This window comes from Homarus americanus, unplaced genomic scaffold (genome assembly GCF_018991925.1).
Source record: "Homarus americanus isolate GMGI-L3 unplaced genomic scaffold, GMGI_Hamer_2.0 scaffold54742, whole genome shotgun sequence".
NCBI lineage: Eukaryota > Metazoa > Arthropoda > Malacostraca > Decapoda > Nephropidae > Homarus > Homarus americanus.
The window spans coordinates 218,795-237,640 of NW_024719778.1; the positions used below are offsets into that span (position 1 = coordinate 218,795).

The 18,846-nt window shown below is 42.5% G+C and overlaps 1 protein-coding gene across 1 annotated transcript; it reads left to right on the top strand.

The window, feature by feature from the left end:
* Positions 1-1,976: 1,976 nt before the first annotated feature.
* LOC121860283 (barH-like 1 homeobox protein) lies at positions 1,977-18,429 on the top strand. The gene is made up of 3 exons (XM_042357359.1): positions 1,977-2,596; positions 15,863-16,049; positions 16,926-18,429. Exons 1-3 carry the CDS (start codon positions 2,257-2,259, stop codon positions 17,563-17,565), a joined length of 1,167 nt encoding a protein of 388 aa, XP_042213293.1. The 5' UTR covers positions 1,977-2,256; the 3' UTR covers positions 17,566-18,429.
* The last annotated feature ends 417 nt before the right edge of the window (positions 18,430-18,846 follow it).

Sequence of the window (18,846 nt, forward strand, 5' to 3'; positions counted from 1 at the left end):
TCTCCTCTTCGTGGTGACCTATAGACCGATAACTTTTTTAAGAGATACAGATGCAGGTAAAGAGTTGATGATAATGATGTAGGTGATGATGATGATGATGACGAGTGTGTGTGTGTGTGTGTGTGTGTAGCTGATAGCGAGAAGAAGGTTCAGGTTATTTAGGTATTTAAATCTTCTTTTCTTCATGTATTTGTAATTATTTCTTCATCCTTATTCATATATTTTCCGTCATCCTAAACACACACACACACACACACACACACACACACACACACACACAATACACATTAATCATTTCCTCACACTCACACGCACTTTCTAACATATACGGACACCCTTATTTTACTTCTACTTACAAAAACTTCAAGAAAAACTACGACACGACAACTATGTCAGTCTCGGAGGTTTAACGTTTGTTGACCCTAAAAGTGACTTGTTGGGCACGAGAATTTCAGATCACTTTTTGGTGTGTGTGTGTGTGTGTGTGTAGGGGGGAAGGTAAGAAGGAGGCAAGTAGGGGAGGGTGGGAGTGGGGGAAGGTGTGAGAGGGAGTCGGTATGTGAAGTGGAAGGGAAGGAGGGAATGGAAGATGGGAGGGCGGGGGGAAGGGGGATTTACTATATTTGAGATTATAGGGGATGTTAGGTGTGGGGTGGGAGTGAGAGAGGGGGATTTATTAGGTTTGAGTGGGGAGGGGGATGGAGAGGGGGTGATTAGATGTAGGGAGGGAATGACTGGGTGTAGGGGTAGGAGGGGGTGTGTGGCTGACTGTGTATATGTTGAAGGAATGGGAAGTTAATGTATGTATATATGTATGTATGTATGTATGTATAGCGTTGCCCAGAAGCTTTCACGAGGTTTTATTGATAAAGTGTAACCGGAGAGCTTATGGGAGACACCTGGACTGACAGCGAGGATCTCTGACGTTTTAAGCTGACGACATAAAGCTCTGATGTGTCGCTTTTTGGGTGTGTTAGTCGTAAACTGTGTGATGTACGGAGGTCACACACACACACAAACACACACACACACACACACACACACACACACACACACACACACACACACACACACACACACAAAATACCTCTGGGTGTCGTGCTCAGGATTGTCTTGAATATTAATTATGTGTTTACATGTTTATTGTGCACCTGTTTACCTCTGTCTACCTCCCAAAGGTCAAGAATGAGAGGTCAGTTAATAAGATGTCTAGAGGGAGAGAAGAACAATGACATCCTAAAGGTCAATCAATAACAAGAAGTCATTCAATAGTTCAAGAAATAAGAAGTTGAGGATTTGGTAATATGAGTGTCTGATTAAAGAGTGAGATGTCTGCCCGTCTGTCTGTCCGCTTCTGTTACGTGGTCAAGTAATCTCACTAAGGTCCGTTTCATTATGCATAGTACAGCCCACTGTCGTCTAGCAATGTAAACAAACGTGGTCTTGGGTTATCAGCTTCTACTTACAGTATATACATTACTTTCTCTATGATTCTCGCACTCAGTTTTTCTGGGTTGATGAGCAGATGCGTGGAAGACAATCATCTGGGTCTTAAACACCGAAATTTACGTTGTTTCAGAAGATCTCACTTAAGTCTTGAAGAATTGGGAGTCGCCTCCGAGGCCTGGTTAGTGGTGGGGAGTAGGGGGAGAGGCGGAGCTGAGGGGAGAACGGGGCGGGGCCTGGGAGATGTGGGGGCGGAGTTAACTGGGTGAGATAGTCCTTGAATTGGAACTACCAGAGGCGGTGTTTTATTGAATTTTCTTATGCACATAAATTCCCAATTTTAGTGTTTTACTGGATAAGATTCTTCGGGGATTACGCTAGAAATGTTAATGGACGTGTATTTATGTTAATGAGGGGTGAAGTGTGTGTTTACATGCCGTGTGAATTGCGAGGTGAGGATGGCAGCTTTAGAGAGACCAAGATGGCAACACTAGTGGATGGTGCTTCAGTGTGTAGCTCGCACCATCGACGACCGAGCGACCTCACAACCGCGGACAGGTGCGGTAAGTGCGGACGTCAACGCCACCTGTCCATTGATCCGCAGTGATTGACGTACAAACAGACAGACGGGGCCGTAAAATCGCACCGGCGGCGGAAAGTCGCGGAGACAGAATACTGACATAAGGGATTCTCTTGTGCAGTTTGAAGCATCCGATTTGTGCTCTGAACGATCCGAAGATTACTCTTAAGATTGTAATAAGTTGTTTACAAACACTTGGGTTAAGCCTGAGGGCGTGGTGGGCGTGGTGCATGATGACCGTAGAGGTGTGCGGGCGGGTGTCGGTGCCCAGCGTGTCTCCGGGCGGCTCCAGCGACGGCAGCGGCGCCCACATGGTCGATGACACCCACAGCGAGGGGGGCGTGTCGTCGTCACCCCCGGCCCGCGACACCACGACAGAGCCACCGCCCGTCCACCGCCCCAAGTTCATGATCACGGATATTCTGGCCCAACGAGCACCACCCACGCCCACGGAGGACCATGGAGAGGGTGGGGCCGCCTCCATCACGCCCACCGGTGACTCTCTCAAGGCGCTGGCTGGTCAAGACGACGACCACCTCGGCGACGATGCAGGTCAACACGATGACGACAGTGAGTAGCACCGTCCATTGACCCCCGGGTGATCTAGGATAACCCCAGGGCGATACACGGTGACTCATGAGAGGTTAGGGTGACCTTAGCGGTGTGAGGGTCTGCCAAAGGAAGGGGATGGTAGGTGGTCTTTTGGGAGATAAATCCAGATATGTTTTTGTTATAAATGAGCGCTCCTGCCGGCAGGTAGCGGGAGAACGTTCGTCTGGCGATGCACTCATAAGTTCGTCACTATGGAAAGGAGAAGGAGGGCAAGTCCAAGTGCTTTTGATTAATCATGCTGGTTTGATCGTCAGGCGCTGTTGATTGCTCGTATTGGAGCAGGTAGGAAGTTTTTACAATGGGAGGAAGTAGCAGAAGAGGTAAGAGGACGGGTGAAGAGTGTGCGGGTGGTCGCCACAGACTTTATAACAATATTTAAATCCAGACTCAGAATCAATTTATTCAGTAACACTAGTATAGGTGCAGGTACAACGACTGATACAGTGATTTAGGTACAAGCACTGGTAGAGGAATTCAGGTACAAGGCCAAGTATATACAGTTATTAGGGTACAAGCCCAGGCACGATGATTTATGTATAAGCACAGGTACAGTGACTCCCACAAGCCACCAGCGTCAAAACAGGGAAGGCCGCAATACTAACACTGTCATACAATGATTTATATGCATGGGTGTTGGTGGTCGCTGGCGGGGCGGGTGGGTGTGAGGCGGCGAGGGACACGCGGCGAGAAGGGGGTCGTATATAAATATGTGTTGACGATGCTGAGAGTCGAGTGAGGGATGAGAGGGAGGGGTAGAGAAGGGGGGGGGCGTCCATAGGGAAGTAATTACCAGTCGTTGTCATGATATAAAAATGACTGGATTTTAGTGAGTAATTCAAGGATAAATTGTTATTTAATGTTTGTGCTGCTTTAAATAACTTATTTGGAGATTATAAACAAGAGTCTGTCGAAAATGAGTTTGATTTTATGTTTGTAATTTAGAATTTTTAGAATTAATAGCAAACGGTTCTGGGAAATATTTTTTTCTCAGTTCCGCTGCTTCATAATTATCGAACATACAGTTAACGTCTACATATTAACTGTTTCTCAGACTACAGACAGTAAGCACTCAGTAGGACAAGTAACTCACCGCCCCGACATCTACAGCGACTTAAAACTAAAGAACATCTCACTTACAGGGGAGGAGAAGCTGAAATGGCGTGTCTCAGACATCAATAAAACAACTATTTTACTTTTACTACACTTCTGCAAAATTCACAAAGCCGCCAAAACCTCCTCTGTGAACACGTAAAATGCGGGTCACCCCATCTGGTGGCTGCAGGACACAGAATTATCCCGTGAAATGACCATATAACTCTAAAATTTCCCCCGCTAGTGTCACGCAGCCACGATAATATAATAGTTATCCCCCCCAACAAATATTATTTAGATGTGTCTCACGGAAAACGATAATACGGGTTAAAAAAAAAAAAACATACGCGTTTATCATCATCATAATAAAACTGATTATTTACGAGCCATCAAATTGCATGCAATGATATCATGACGCAGTGCTTGCAAGAATTAGGCTTTAAATTTCACAGGTAAGAGTGACAGAATCCGGAATTAGAGATGGAGTTAAAATCAGGCGTGGAAATAATTTAGAGTTAGGCAGCGAGAGAATCAGAATCACCCAAAGAAAATTAAAATCATATAGAATTAGAGTCACACAGTAACAGAAATACAATAAGAGAACAGTAATGAGAAAACAACGGGAATAAAATCAGACAAAGATAATTAGAATCAACGGTAAGATAATCAGATAACACAAGATAACACAAGCGGAAGGATTACACAGCAACAGAATAAGAATCACTCAACAACAGAAGAAGAATCACACAACAACAATAACAGAAACAGAGAATTATGAAGCAAGAGAAATTCGGAAAAAACAAAGAAGCGAAAAGAAAGAAATGAAAACAAGGAGAATGACATTGATACTGAACTTGTTGCTTGATGACGGCAGAGAGAGAGAGAGAGAGAGAGAGAGAGAGAGAGAGAGAGAGAGAGAGAGATTGACCCTGTGAGTCTCAATATACTCCTCCCGTTAGGCAAGCACCAGCAACAATGCGGACAAAAATATGGAGAAAACCACCATTGTTTATCTTTTTCCTTTCCTCTTCTTTCACCAACGACTGGTATTTCGACTAATGTAATCTACGGCGTCCCTTCATAACCCCTTCATGACCTTTCACGTCCGTTCTCCCCGTTCCCCTTGTCCCATCACAGCCTCCCGCACCAGCCCCATCGATATCTATTCACCATCGCCACAGGGGGTTGTATCGGCAGTTGTTAACATGCGTGGATAGTGATGGCAGTTGTGTTGTGTTGTGTTGTGTTTACGGAAGCAAGTATTTTATTAAATTTGTATATATATATACAATAAAAAACTAAGTGCAGTTCTGTAATATCTAAAGAAATTTAGACTAATGTAAGGTAGCTTGATGCTTACACAGCTATACTAACTATAGCCTATTGATGCGATGGTCCAATTTTGTAAACATTTCAGTGGGGGAAAACAAAATGGAACGGAAGTGTAACCGACCCAACAAAATACACCAATGGTAATCCAAGGTGACTCTTTATCTACGTTCTGATTAGTAGGATGAGTGTGTAAGTGTATGGCCCTGCACCTGTACTCTGGGACGCCGGATACACACGATACACCGTACACTTATACCTGTACTGAGACGACAGAGGAAGGTTATGTTTGGTGTCTAGATCACTTTACTCTCTGGTTGCGTCACTTAGCCTAGTACCCGACTTTTCTGACCTGACTGAACCTTTTTTTCCTACTTGGGGGATAAATTTTTCCAAGTTCGGTTTAACACAGCCTCGGGCATTGTACTGTACATGACATATATTACAGGGGATTAGTGTGTGTATTGTAACACTCAGGCCGGATATATACTCACACGTTATATCATGTTACACTCGTACCTATACTGAGGCACTAGTGAGTGAAGCACCCAACCAGTATATGTATTCATGCGCTATGGTTTAAAAGTTACACCTACACAAAAAAAAAGATTACTGAGTATTTAGTGATTGTAATGTTGCGTCTCGTCTTTTATTGGTACACCTGATACACGCCCAACATCTATTCCCTTACACCCGCACTGAAAGACGCTCGCAGGTGAGTTTCCTGTGTGTATCGTCGCCATCCCGCTGATTAAACATAGAGACAGTTTAGTGAGTGTTATCTCAGGTACAGTACACATCCCTCCTCCCCTCCCTCCCCCTCTCTTTTACTACGTGTATTCACATTCCTACACATCTTTATACTGGCAGACCCGGAGGTGTTGGTGGCAGATTGTTGTTTGCATACACTGCCACCCAGGTAAACAAACTTGACAAAATAATGATAAATATATTTAGACTGTGCAAAAGAAGATGTTGAAGCCATTAACATCCTTTATAAAGATTAATTTAAACAAAAGTAGTTAACGATACTATAGGAAATACTAATAACACACCCTATGTGTTAACCAGCAGGATATCCAAATAGGAGAACCTAAAGCAGAACACGTCCTACTGACAGCTTAACACCTACTAATGCTCAGCCTCTTATATACGCATGTACTGACTCACCGACCAGGTTCATCTTCCGGTGTTGTGGTCGCGCTTAACCATCACATGATACACGATAAACAGTTGACCACAGGACATGACCAAGTACACAACATCAGCTGACCTGACCAAGTACACAACATCAGATGACCTGGCTAAGTACATAACATGTCCTTGGGTCTACCTGTGGTCATTACCTGTTACTGGGGAAGTATCATAGAATTGTGTGTTTACTACCGATTGGTCGAGTCACTTGAGAGGCAGCGATGGTCTGTCTCCTCCTGTAGTGTAAGTTTATGTGTAATGTATGTGTATGTTTGATAGTGTACGTGTAAAATAATGTAAATACATATCTTGTATAATAATGTGCGCGCGTGGGTGTGTGTGTGTGTGTGTGTGTGAGCGTATGTGTGTGTACGTGTGTGTGTGTACATGTGTGTAAGACTGCATAATAATAATAATAAAAATAATAATAATAATAATAATAATAATAATAATAATAATAATAGTAATAACGATAATAATAATAATAATAATAATAATAATAGTAATAACGATAATAATAATAATAATAGTAATAACGATAATAATAATAATAATAATAATAATAATAATAATAATAATAATAATAATAATAATAATAATATGTGATGTGTAATATGTGATAATAATATGTGCTTGATATGTATGTGTGCTTGATAATAATAATAATAATAATAATAGTAACGATAATATGTGTAACGATAATGTGCTGTGTGTGTGTAACGTGTAATATGTGTGTGTATATATGCGCGCGATAATAAATAATATGTGCGTGTGTGTGTGTATATGTGTGTGTGTGTGTGTGTATAATAATAATAATAATAATAATAATAATAATAATGTGTGTATATGTATAATAATAATAATAAAAATAATAATAATAATAATAATAATATGTAATAATCAACAGTTTATTGTAAGAAGATGTTATACAAAAAGGCTAAATATACATTAAACAAGTAATACAAATTATGTAAAATATATAAACGTGTGTGTGTGTGTGTGTGTGTGTGTGTGTGTGTGTGTGTGTGTGTGCGTGTGTGTGTGTGTGTGTGTGTGTGTGTGTGTGTGTGTGTGTGTGTGAGTGTATGTGTGAGTGTGTGTGTGTGTGTGTGTGTGTGAGTGTGTGTGTGTGTGTGTGTGTGTGTGTGTGTGTGTGTTGTCTGCCTCTTGAAGTTAATAATAATAGGAGTCTGATATATGCATTACAATTAGATATATACAGTAAACTTTCCAACATGTACAGATATGACGTACACTCGGATTACCCATGTACACATTATAAATGGTGTGGGTAATATGTACAGTTACGGGCGAAATACAGCATTATCTAGCATCATATACTTGAGAGTCATATATAGCTAAGGATGCCGGATAGAGAGGGAGGGAGGGGGGGGGGAGACATTGGGATTTAAACTTCAATAAACACAGATTTCTCTTTCCAGTATAAACTGTTTTTTTATTTAATTTTTCAGTGTTTAATGGCGATGCTTGACGTAGATGGTTGATAATATTAATTGTTCTGTTATGTTAGCAGAGGAAGTGTTGTCTTTTCTCCCTCCTTCCCTCCCTCCCTCTATCATTTCTTCTCTCTCTCTCTTTCCCTTCCCTCCCTCCATCCTCCCTCCCTCTGTGTCTCCTTCCAGCCCCCTCCCTCCCTCCCTCTGTCTCTCCTCCAGCCCCTCCCTCCTCCTCCTCTCTCCCTCCAGCCCCTCCCTCCCTCCCTCTGCCCCTCCCTCCCCTTCCTTCCAACCCCTCCCCATCCCCCAGCACTAGTCAAACACCCCTCACCGCTGTATGTCATTACTGAAACGCTCGCTGGCTACCTCTCTGCGTGCGGGCGGAGCGTGTGGGGAGCATAATCTCTTTACAATTAGGATGCCGCAGTTTATTTATGGGAGCGTGATCCATTTACAGAGCATAATTCATGTGTCGGAGCGTGTAGGAGCATAATTAGTTTTATCGTTTAGGTGCAATGTATTTATGGGCATATATAGAGTATTTATGATCTGTTTACAATTGAGGTAAAAGTTATTTTTTCGGAGTATTTTTGAGCATAATGTATTCGTTGAGACCATGGTTTATTTCTTAGAGCATTGTAGGAGCATAATTAAATTAATGAGAGGATAATCTATGTACAGGAGCCTTTTGGAGCAAAAACTGTTTACATTAATTATTCACTGAAGCACAGAGGAGCATAACTTATACATGATTAGTATATAAATTCACTTATAGGTTCGTTCGGGAGAGTATATGTTGCATCCATCAGAGCATTAATTATTTGGAGCATGAAAGAGCATAATACAAACACAATCAGAATGTGATTCATTAATAGGCATATGTAGGTGAAATTATACAGTCATGGCACACAATTATTCGTACATATAGGAGCATAAATCGATTACACCAAAGTAGGATTTGTTTTTTGCTGGAGCATAGATGCACGAAATTCACTTAGTGTAAACGTTATTCATAAGAGCATTTGGAGCATAAGAGAGCATGATATATCTGTCTAATTTCAGTCACTATAAAATTTAATTAACTGGAGCATATCTGAGACTGCAGTGCATGGGAGCCTGAAACATATGGTAACTAGGAGCATATGGGAGAATGATTTATTTGCACCTACAGATAAGACCTGGGGGAGGTCAGGGAAGAGCATAGAGGAACATACAGTATTTAACAAAAAGGGTCAGTCTAATACACCTGAGCATGACCATACCACGCACCGATTAGGTCAGCCTTTGGTATGTATCTCAAATAGACAGACAGACAGACAAATAGATAGATAGATAGATAGATAGATAGATAGATAGATAGATAGATAGACTCATATGCATAATAATACTGTAATAATGGTTGCCCCTCGTGTAACGAGGATGGCCGGCTCAAGGGCAGCCTAGTCGTGAATTTGCTTAAGGTGTAGAAGCTGTCGCCAACATAACAACCACAGCCTAAGTTAACGAGCTGCATGACCCAGTGTCAAGGAATAGTCCGACAAGACCGGACAACTCGCTAACTGCACTGGCTAACCATTACCCAGGAACACGATCCGCAAACCGAATAACATCCAGGTTCCCAATTACTGCTGGGTAGACAGAGGCAAATGGCGACCAGTGGTGTAATGCTCGCCTCGCAATAACCCACCAATCATACAATAACACACTTACTATGCAATAACACACTTTCCGTGAAATAACACACTCATCATACAATAACACACTTACTATGCAATAACACACTTTCCGTGCAATAACACACTCATCATACAATAATACACTCAGCATATAATAACACACTCATCATACAATAACACACTCATCATACAATAACACACTCATCATATAATAACACACTCATCATACAATAACACACTCATCATACAATAACACACTTACCATGCAATAACATATTCATCAAACAACAACACACACTTCATGCAATAACGCACTCACGTCTGCCTGTCTATCTATGTGTCTCTGTTGGTATCTGTCTGTCTCGTAAGATCAAGTCCTGGGCGCCACACAGCCTCTGAGAATCAACGCGTTATAACCTTACTGACGTCCCTTGCCGAAGCTAGGAGAGACCGAGTACTGATAACAACTCTCTCTCTCTCTCTCTTTGCCTGTATGTCTCTCTGTTTGTCTGATTGTTTCTCTCTTTTCTCTTTCTATTTTCTCTTTTTCATTTTCAATATTCTCTCTCTCTCTCTCTCTCTCTCTCTCTCTCTCTCTCTCTCTCTCTCTCTCTCTCTCTCTCTCGTGTAATTTTTTCTCTCTCTCATTATTGTAATAAACATGAAACTTGTAACCGAAAAAACTCATTATAAAAATAATAGATTGAATGATTACCTAACCTAACCTAACCTAACCTAACCTAACCTAACCTAACCTAACCTAACCTAACCTAACGCAAGACATGACCAGATGTATATAGTTCGTCCCACTGTTGACTTGTAAGATCTTGGCCCATTTTATGAGGTCATTTTAAGTGTTTAAGTTGGCACAGTGTTGTTTAGTGAACCATTGTGTATATAGGAGACGTTAACAGTGTGTCTATGTTTCCTGTACACACATAGACATACTATTAACGTCTCCTATACACACATAAACACACTATAAACGTCTCCTATACACACATAGACATACTATTAACGTCTCCTAACTGCATGGGCATACTATTAACGTCTCCTATACACACATAAACACACTATAAACGTCTCCTATACACACATAGACATACTATTAACGTCTCCTATACACACATAGACATACTATTAACGTCTCCTATACACACATAGACACACTATTAACGTCTCCTATACACACATAGACACACTATTAACGCCTCCTGTACACTCATAGACACACTATTAACGTCTCCTATACACACATAGACACACTATTAACGCCTCCTGTACACTCATAGACACACTATTAACGTCTCCTATACACACATAGACACACTATTAACGCCTCCTGTACACTCATAGACACACTATTAACGTCTCCTATACACACATAGACACACTATTAACGTCTCCTATACACACATAGACATACTATTAACGTCTCCTGTACACACATAGACACACTATTAACGTCTCCTATACACACATAGACATACTATTAACGTCTCCTGTGCACTCATAGACACACTATTAACGCCTCCTGTACACTCATAGACACACTATTGACGTCTCCTATACACACACATAGACATACTATTAACGTCTCCTATACACACACATAGACACACTATTAACGTCTCCTATACACACATAGACACACTATTAACGTCTCCTGTACACACATAGACACACTATTAACGTCTCCTATACACACATAGACACACTATTAATATACGCACACATAGACACACTAACGTCTCCTATACACACACATAGACACACTATTAACGTCTATACACACACATAAGACACACTATTAAGCGTATACTGTACACGCATAGATACACTATTAACGTCTCCTATACACTCATAGACACACTATTATCTCCTGTACACTCCTTAGACACACTATTAACGTCTCTATATACACACACATAGACACACTATTAACGTCTCCTGTACACTCATAGACACACTTTAAAAGTCTCCTATACACACATAGACACACTATTAACGTCTCCCTATACACACACATAGACACACTATTAACGTCTCCTGTACACTCATAGACACACTTTAAGTCTCTATACACTTTCCATACACATGCTATTGACGTCTCCTATACACACACATAGACACACTATTAACGTCTCTAATACACATAGGCCACTGTGCCTATACACACACATAGACACACTATTAACGTCTCCTATACACACACATAGACACACTATTAACGTCTCTATACACTCATAGACATGCTATTGACGTCTCTATACACACACATAGACACACTATTAACGTCTCCTATACACACATAGACACACTATTAACGTCTCCTGTACACACATGACACACTATTAACGTCTCCTATACACACATAGACACACTATTAACGCCTCCTATACACTCATAGACACACATATTAACGTCTCCTGTACACACATAGACACACTGTTAACGTCTCCTATACACTCATAGACATTGCTATTGACGTCTCCTATACACACACATAGACACACACTATTAACGTCTCCTATACACACATAGACACACTGTTAACGTCTCCTGTACACACATAGACACACTATTAACATCTATACACACACATAGACACACTATTAACGTCTCCTATACACTCATAGACATGCTATAGACGTCTCCTATACACACTCATAGACACACTATTAACGTCTCCTGTACACACATAGACACACTATTAACGTCTCCTATACACACTCATAGACACACTATTAACGTCTCCTATACACACTCATAGACACACTATTAACGTCTCCTATACACACATAGACACACTATTAACGTCTCCTATACACACATAGACACACTATTAACATCTATACACACACATAGACACACTATTAACGTCTCCTATACACACTCATAGACACACTATTAACGTCTCCTATACACACATAGACACACTATTAACATCTATACACACACATAGACTGCACCTCAGCGAGGCAAGATCTTCTGTGCTCCCGAGGTACTACGTGAACCTGACGATGAGGCTGATCTGTGACCAGGCGAAGGTCGTATGACTGTATCCAGTCACATGCCCTTCGCCCAAGCAACTAAACCTCCTTGTCCTAAGGAAGTTGTTAGACTCCTTAGGAATCATGGGGGTGACAAGGGTCGTCCGCAGACCAGTGAGTGGTGGCCTTATCGTCACCTTCGCGGAATGGGGACAGGCCCAGCAAATAGCCAACATAACAGAAATTAACGGAATCAAGATACTAGTAGAAGCTCACACAGAGGATAACTTGGTGTTGGGTGTCATCTCCCACACCGAGATAGAACACCTTGAAAAAGAAGAACTGGCCTAGCTGATCAGAGACCAGCTCTCAATAGTACGGAAGCTGACCAGCGCAACTGCACTGGTTGGCTACCCCAAGAAGGTACCAAGCACCGTATTGCTGGGATGGGAGAACATCCCAGTAAGACCGTATGAAAGAAGACCAAGGTGTTACAAATGCCAGAGGTACGGCCATCTGGCAGGGAAGTGTCGAGCTCGGGAGGTCTGTTGCAGTTGCGGGACACCCGGGCACCAGGACACCAACTGCTCGGCGGCAGCCAAGAAATGTGCAGCTTGTGGTGGCCCTCACCCCTCCTCCGACCTTGTCCCAAGTGGAGGGAGGAGTGTAGGGTGGCTAAGCTGCGAAGCAAGAAAAAAATGAGCTACAAGGAGGCTCTCCTTGTAGTGAAGACCGAAGAAAATAAGAATCAAGACCCCAACAAGACCACAGAAAAGAGGCCAGAATTAAACAAGACCGAAGAAAAGACAAAAAAGCCAGATTCAGTAACATTAAAATCATCACCGTTTTTAGACTTTTAAGAGAATATACCACAACAAGACCAAGAAGAAGAATGGCAATTGAAAAGCAAAAAGAACAAAAGGAAGAAGTCCAAAGAAAACGACTCAGAAAAAAAACAGCTTCGGCCGAAATAGCCGAAAGGCGTAATGGCCAGTAATCTCCAAACAAGCCAAGCCAAGCCATAGACACACCATTAAAGTCTCCTATACACACACATAGACACACCATTAAAGTCTCCTATACATTGACAGGTTCAAAATGAAATAATCAGTCCACCTGTACACTCACTAATATGACCCTTAAATTAATTAATACTCGTCGACGTGAATACTGAATACCGTAGTGGCTGAGTGTATATACAGCGATCGCCTCCCGTCCTCATGATCAATGGTTCGATCTCGGAGTAACCCCCACCCCCCCACAGTTCACCCAGCTGTAATTGGGGACCTGATTTTGCACTCTCCCTAATGAATCGTCAAAGCATATGGGACCCACTTCTACCTGTCACCTGAAAATACTCTCAATATACAGGTCGCCTCCAGGTGGGTGTTGAACCTCATGGACACCTGTGGTATATTAGGAACCTTCCGCGAAAATGAGGAAATTGAACATCTGTATAATTCATCAACTTGGCCTCCGGAGACCCACTGAGTACTCCATATGAGAGAGAGAGACTTAGATATATTCACAATACACTCATCCAAACATTCACTTAATTCCTCCTTCCTCCTTTACCAAGACGGAACACCCTAATTGACTCACCTTACCCCCCCTCTCCCCCTCCTCCTCCTTCACCACATAAGTCGCGTTTTTACACCTATCGTGGAGCTCACTTTGTGTGTGTGTGTGTGTGTGTGTGTGTGTGTGTGTGTGTGTGTGATGGCTGAAGGGAACAACACCTGCGACTGTAAAATAAAATAAATAAATACATAAATAAATAAAATGCCCCACCCGACCTTGTTTGGTGTTATGTTATTTCATGTAATAATTTGATACCGACTGAGTGCGAAGATTATGTAGGGGAGTGGGTACGAGGGGGGAGGAGGAGGTGTGGGTGGAAGGTGTGAGAGAGAGAGAGAGAGAGAGAGAGAGAGAGAGAGAGAGAGAGGAGGGGAGGGGGGGAGACGAAGGGAGAGGGAGACGAGGAAGGGGGGGAAGAGATGTGGTCTACAGTGTATTTTTATGATAAAGGAAACAAATTCTTCTTTTATCAACAGTAATTTGATCATTTTTATATCTCTCATGATTTTTAAGACAGTGTGCTGAAATTTGACACACTAACCTTACTTCAACTTACCTAATATTGCGTTTAACTAACCTTAACCTTATCTAAGCTAACCAGGCTTTAATCAGACTGACTTAACTTCAATTACTCAGGCTCTGCATTAAGTAACCTAACCTAACCTAACCCAACCTAATTTAATCTAACCCAACCTAACCTAACCTAACCTAACCTAACCTAACCCAACCTAATTTAATCTAACCCAACCTAACCTAACCTAACCTAAGCAAACCTAACCTAACCTACCACAGCAACAACCTCAAAGAAACATCCCTCTACCACAATTACCACACGACAGAATCCGACACTATACTCTTGTAAATGAAAATAATGATCACTATCTTTCCTCTCACCACTTAATCCTTTCGTCTCTTTAAGTCTCTGAACAACAACACCCACAACACGGAACTCGACCTAACAAAGCCCTGACAATGTAGAGAACGGCCGTGACCTCATATATATATCCAAGACAGATCGTAGAGATAAGTGAACCTCTTTATCAGTGGTGGAGAATATTCCTTAAGTCAGATTCCTCTTTCACTGGTGGCTGGGTTGTGCTGGGGACTAATCCTTCACGCTATGTCTCTCTCTCTCTTCTGCCATCCTGCTGTTGGTTTATCGTCAAGGGGTCGTGTAGCTTTACTTAAAATCAATCAGTCTTTCTCTCTTTTTCTTTTCTTTTTCTCTCTCATTTTCTATCATTTTTCTATCATTCTCTATCTCTCTATCTCTCTTTTCCCCCTTTTTTATAACTCGATATATCTTGTTTCTCAATTTTTGTTTTCTTCTGTCTGTCTGTCTATCTGTCAAGGTCTTCTCAGGTCTCCTCCTCCACTGTTCCCACCAATACCATAACATCACCGCCTCCCTCATCATCTATTTTGGTCCTATTTCCTTCTCATTATCTGGTCTCGAGGTCACCTGCTCTATGTAATTCCTGGCCTTTGTCTGAATTTAATGTTGTTGTTTGTGCGTTGGTCCTTCTGTCTAATATCTCTGTCTCGCAGTTTTTGATCCCGTCTGTTTCTTTATTCTTTCTTTATGTTTTATCTCTCTACCATTCAGCTGCGAGTCTCATCGGCTGTGGTTTAATCATGGCAGTTTTCGCTTTTCCAATTATCATTAATATCTCAGAACCTGTAGAATGAGATCTTGTTTTTTTTTTCGGTGTATGTTTCTCCTTCAACAACTAAGGTTTTTGAACAAGCAGGAAAAGTGAATTCGTACACTAGATATTATGGCTTCGCGTACTGGCGTCAGTAACTTAGTGAAATGAAAACGTTGTTGAATACTTCAGGAAGGGTTTTGATTACTATATTGGTCAGGTTGATGTAATGTTGTGACCTGTGACTCTTCCCCAGGTAACGACGGTGGCCCCGCGGCCAAGAAGCAGAGGAAGGCGCGGACGGCGTTCACAGACCACCAGCTTCAGACGCTGGAGAAGAGCTTCGAGCGTCAGAAGTACCTTAGTGTGCAGGACCGCATGGAGCTGGCTGCCAAGCTGAACCTGACCGACACCCAGGTCAAGACTTGGTACCAGAACAGACGGTGAGTGTCTGCTACTAGAATAGAAGGGGAGTGTTCCCAGGCACTATAACAGATCATAGGTTAATTTAACACACCACAGGTTAACTCACTAACCCAAACTATCATAAGTAAACAGATCAAGGGTAACTACACTAACACAGTGACCTTACATACATCAACTCACTCACCGGGGGCTTACAAAATATGAATTAACGTAACGAATGAGCGTAGTGAAGGTTGATATAACAAAAGATCACCACATTAACGGACTATCAACACCTTGAGACTTAACGCAGTGTGAGTTAATGCAACCAAAGTTAACGTTTGACACCGAAAGATCTATCTGGACTACTCACTTAAAACTCTGAATTACGCTATAAAATCCTTCCACTCAGTCCTCGTATTCGCCGTAGTGGCGGTGTTCCTTCTCAAGAAGTTCAAGGTCAGGTACCTGAGATCTTTGAGGCTCGTTATTCATAAGTTAGTAATTTCTTTTGTTAACCAATGTTCAAAATGAGGCTCATAGTTTTCACTGTTTCATAAATGTAGTAGCTAATTTTAAGGTTACTTGAGCTTTACAAAATTAAAGATTTAGGGCTGTTCATTCATAGACCCCCTCCACTATAGGGCTGCTTTTTACCAGGACCTTAAATGTTTAGAGTTTTACGTCATTTAGGGCCTCCGTATTAGGTACACACAATTTTAGGATCCCAGAGTTTTAGGGCCTCACAGGTTCAATGCCTCCAGTTTTAGGTCGTCACCGGTTTAAGGCTACCTAGTTTTTGAGACACCAGTTTTAGGAATACCAAGTAAAAGTTCATGTACATTTAGACATTGTACTGAGAGGATAACTTAACCATGATCCATCTGGCTGACCACTTCCTCCTCCTCCCGTAGGACCAAGTGGAAGCGCCAGACGGCCGTAGGTCTGGAACTTCTGGCGGAGGCTGGCAACTATGCCGCCCTACAGAGGCTTTACGGTCCCTCATATGGATGGCCCTACCCTCCACAGCCGTCGACAGCCGCAGCTGCAGCTGCAGCCGCCGCCGCCCTAAGTCCCGCCGCCGCGTCCGTGGATTTGTACTACCGTCAGGCCGCCGCAGCCGCCGCCCTACAGAAGCCACTGGCCTACCGTCTATATCCTCCCGGCTTGCCCATGTTACCTCACATGACCTCTGACCCTCTCAGGGATGCTCTGAGACCAGAGGCACTGAGACCGGAGGCTATGAGGCCAGAACTCCTGCGATCAGAGCTGAGACCAGATGCACTAAGACTTGATCGCACGGACCTGCTGAAGACGGATCCTGGCAAACTGGAGGGTCGACTCTTCCCTCTTGATGCCCGGCTGATGTCCACATCCCCGACGCCCCGGGAACAAGAGGACATCGAGATGTCCTTGGGGGACGTGGGGCGGCCCCTAGGAGGTATCCTACGATCCTCAGCGTCCCCGTCCCCCCCACACTGCCCTTCACCTGCCGATCTCCGTGTCAGGGCGTCACCAGACCTCCCCAACGATCCCCATAAAACCTCCCACTGAACTAAAACTCGGTCCTCTCCCTCACCCTCCCCACCTCCTCCTCCAACCCTCCCTCACCCATATATTGATGTCGGATGTAACAATGAATATTCCGTTTTCAGTGTACAAAGATAGATTAGGCCATCACTAGTGTAGACAACAACACAAGCTTCTAGATTTACTTAAAACTTCTTATTTATGTACAGATGTATTTATAGAATGGATAATCAACTCTAACGGCCCCTCCTCCTCCTCCTGTACATAGCAATGACATAAAGAATCAATAATTAACAAAATCCTGGAGTGGATGAACCGTTAAGGGCTCTTGTTCGTATTCTTTATAAAAAAAAGTTGATTCCCCGCGTCTATATGCTTCATCCGATTAGACGAAAGTGTCGGTATCTTAATTCTGATTGGATGAGAGAAGAAGTATCTTGTTTCTGATTGGATGAGTGCCAGTATTTTGACTCAAATCGCTGTTGTTGCCGCCATGAGATTACTGAGGCGAAGAACTCTACGTGGGTGATGTTAGTTTGTTATCTTAACTGAATCTGACCTAATTTAACCTTATCCACGTCACTCGCTTACCCAGTTATGAGAAAATATCCAGGATAAATAATAATCCAGACTGGTGTATTATCCAGATCACAAGACCGGGCTGTAACCCACTCCCCTATTCCTCCAGTCCCTCCCCACTCACTTCCCCTCTCCGTCTCCCCCCTCCTCCCTATGACCTCACCTCCCCCCCCTCCCTCCAGACAGAAATAATTAGGTTAAGGATGTCGCTCTAGTCAACTACCACAAGCGATGCTGTTAGTAGACCTTATGTGTTATATGATAAGTATAATTATGTCCTCTACATTGTTAAATAAACTTGGAACAGAATAATTTAGTTTGATGTACACATGCTCTCTTTCTCACACATACATGTACAGTACACATGTTCTCTCCCTCACACACAAGCATGTACACATGCTCTTCCCTACACACGCACACACACACACACACACACATCCATGCAAAAACGCGCGCATTCTCTTTTTCACACACAAACATGTACATACGCTCTCTTTCATACACAAACATGTACATACGCTCTCTTTCATACACAAACATGTACACACGCTCTCTTTCATACACAAACATGTACATACGCTCTCTTTCATACACAAACATGTACATACGCTCTCTTTCATACACAAACATGTACATACGCACTCTTTCATACACAAACATGTACATACGCTCTCTTTCATACACAAACATGTACACACGCTCTCTTTCATACACAAACATGTACAC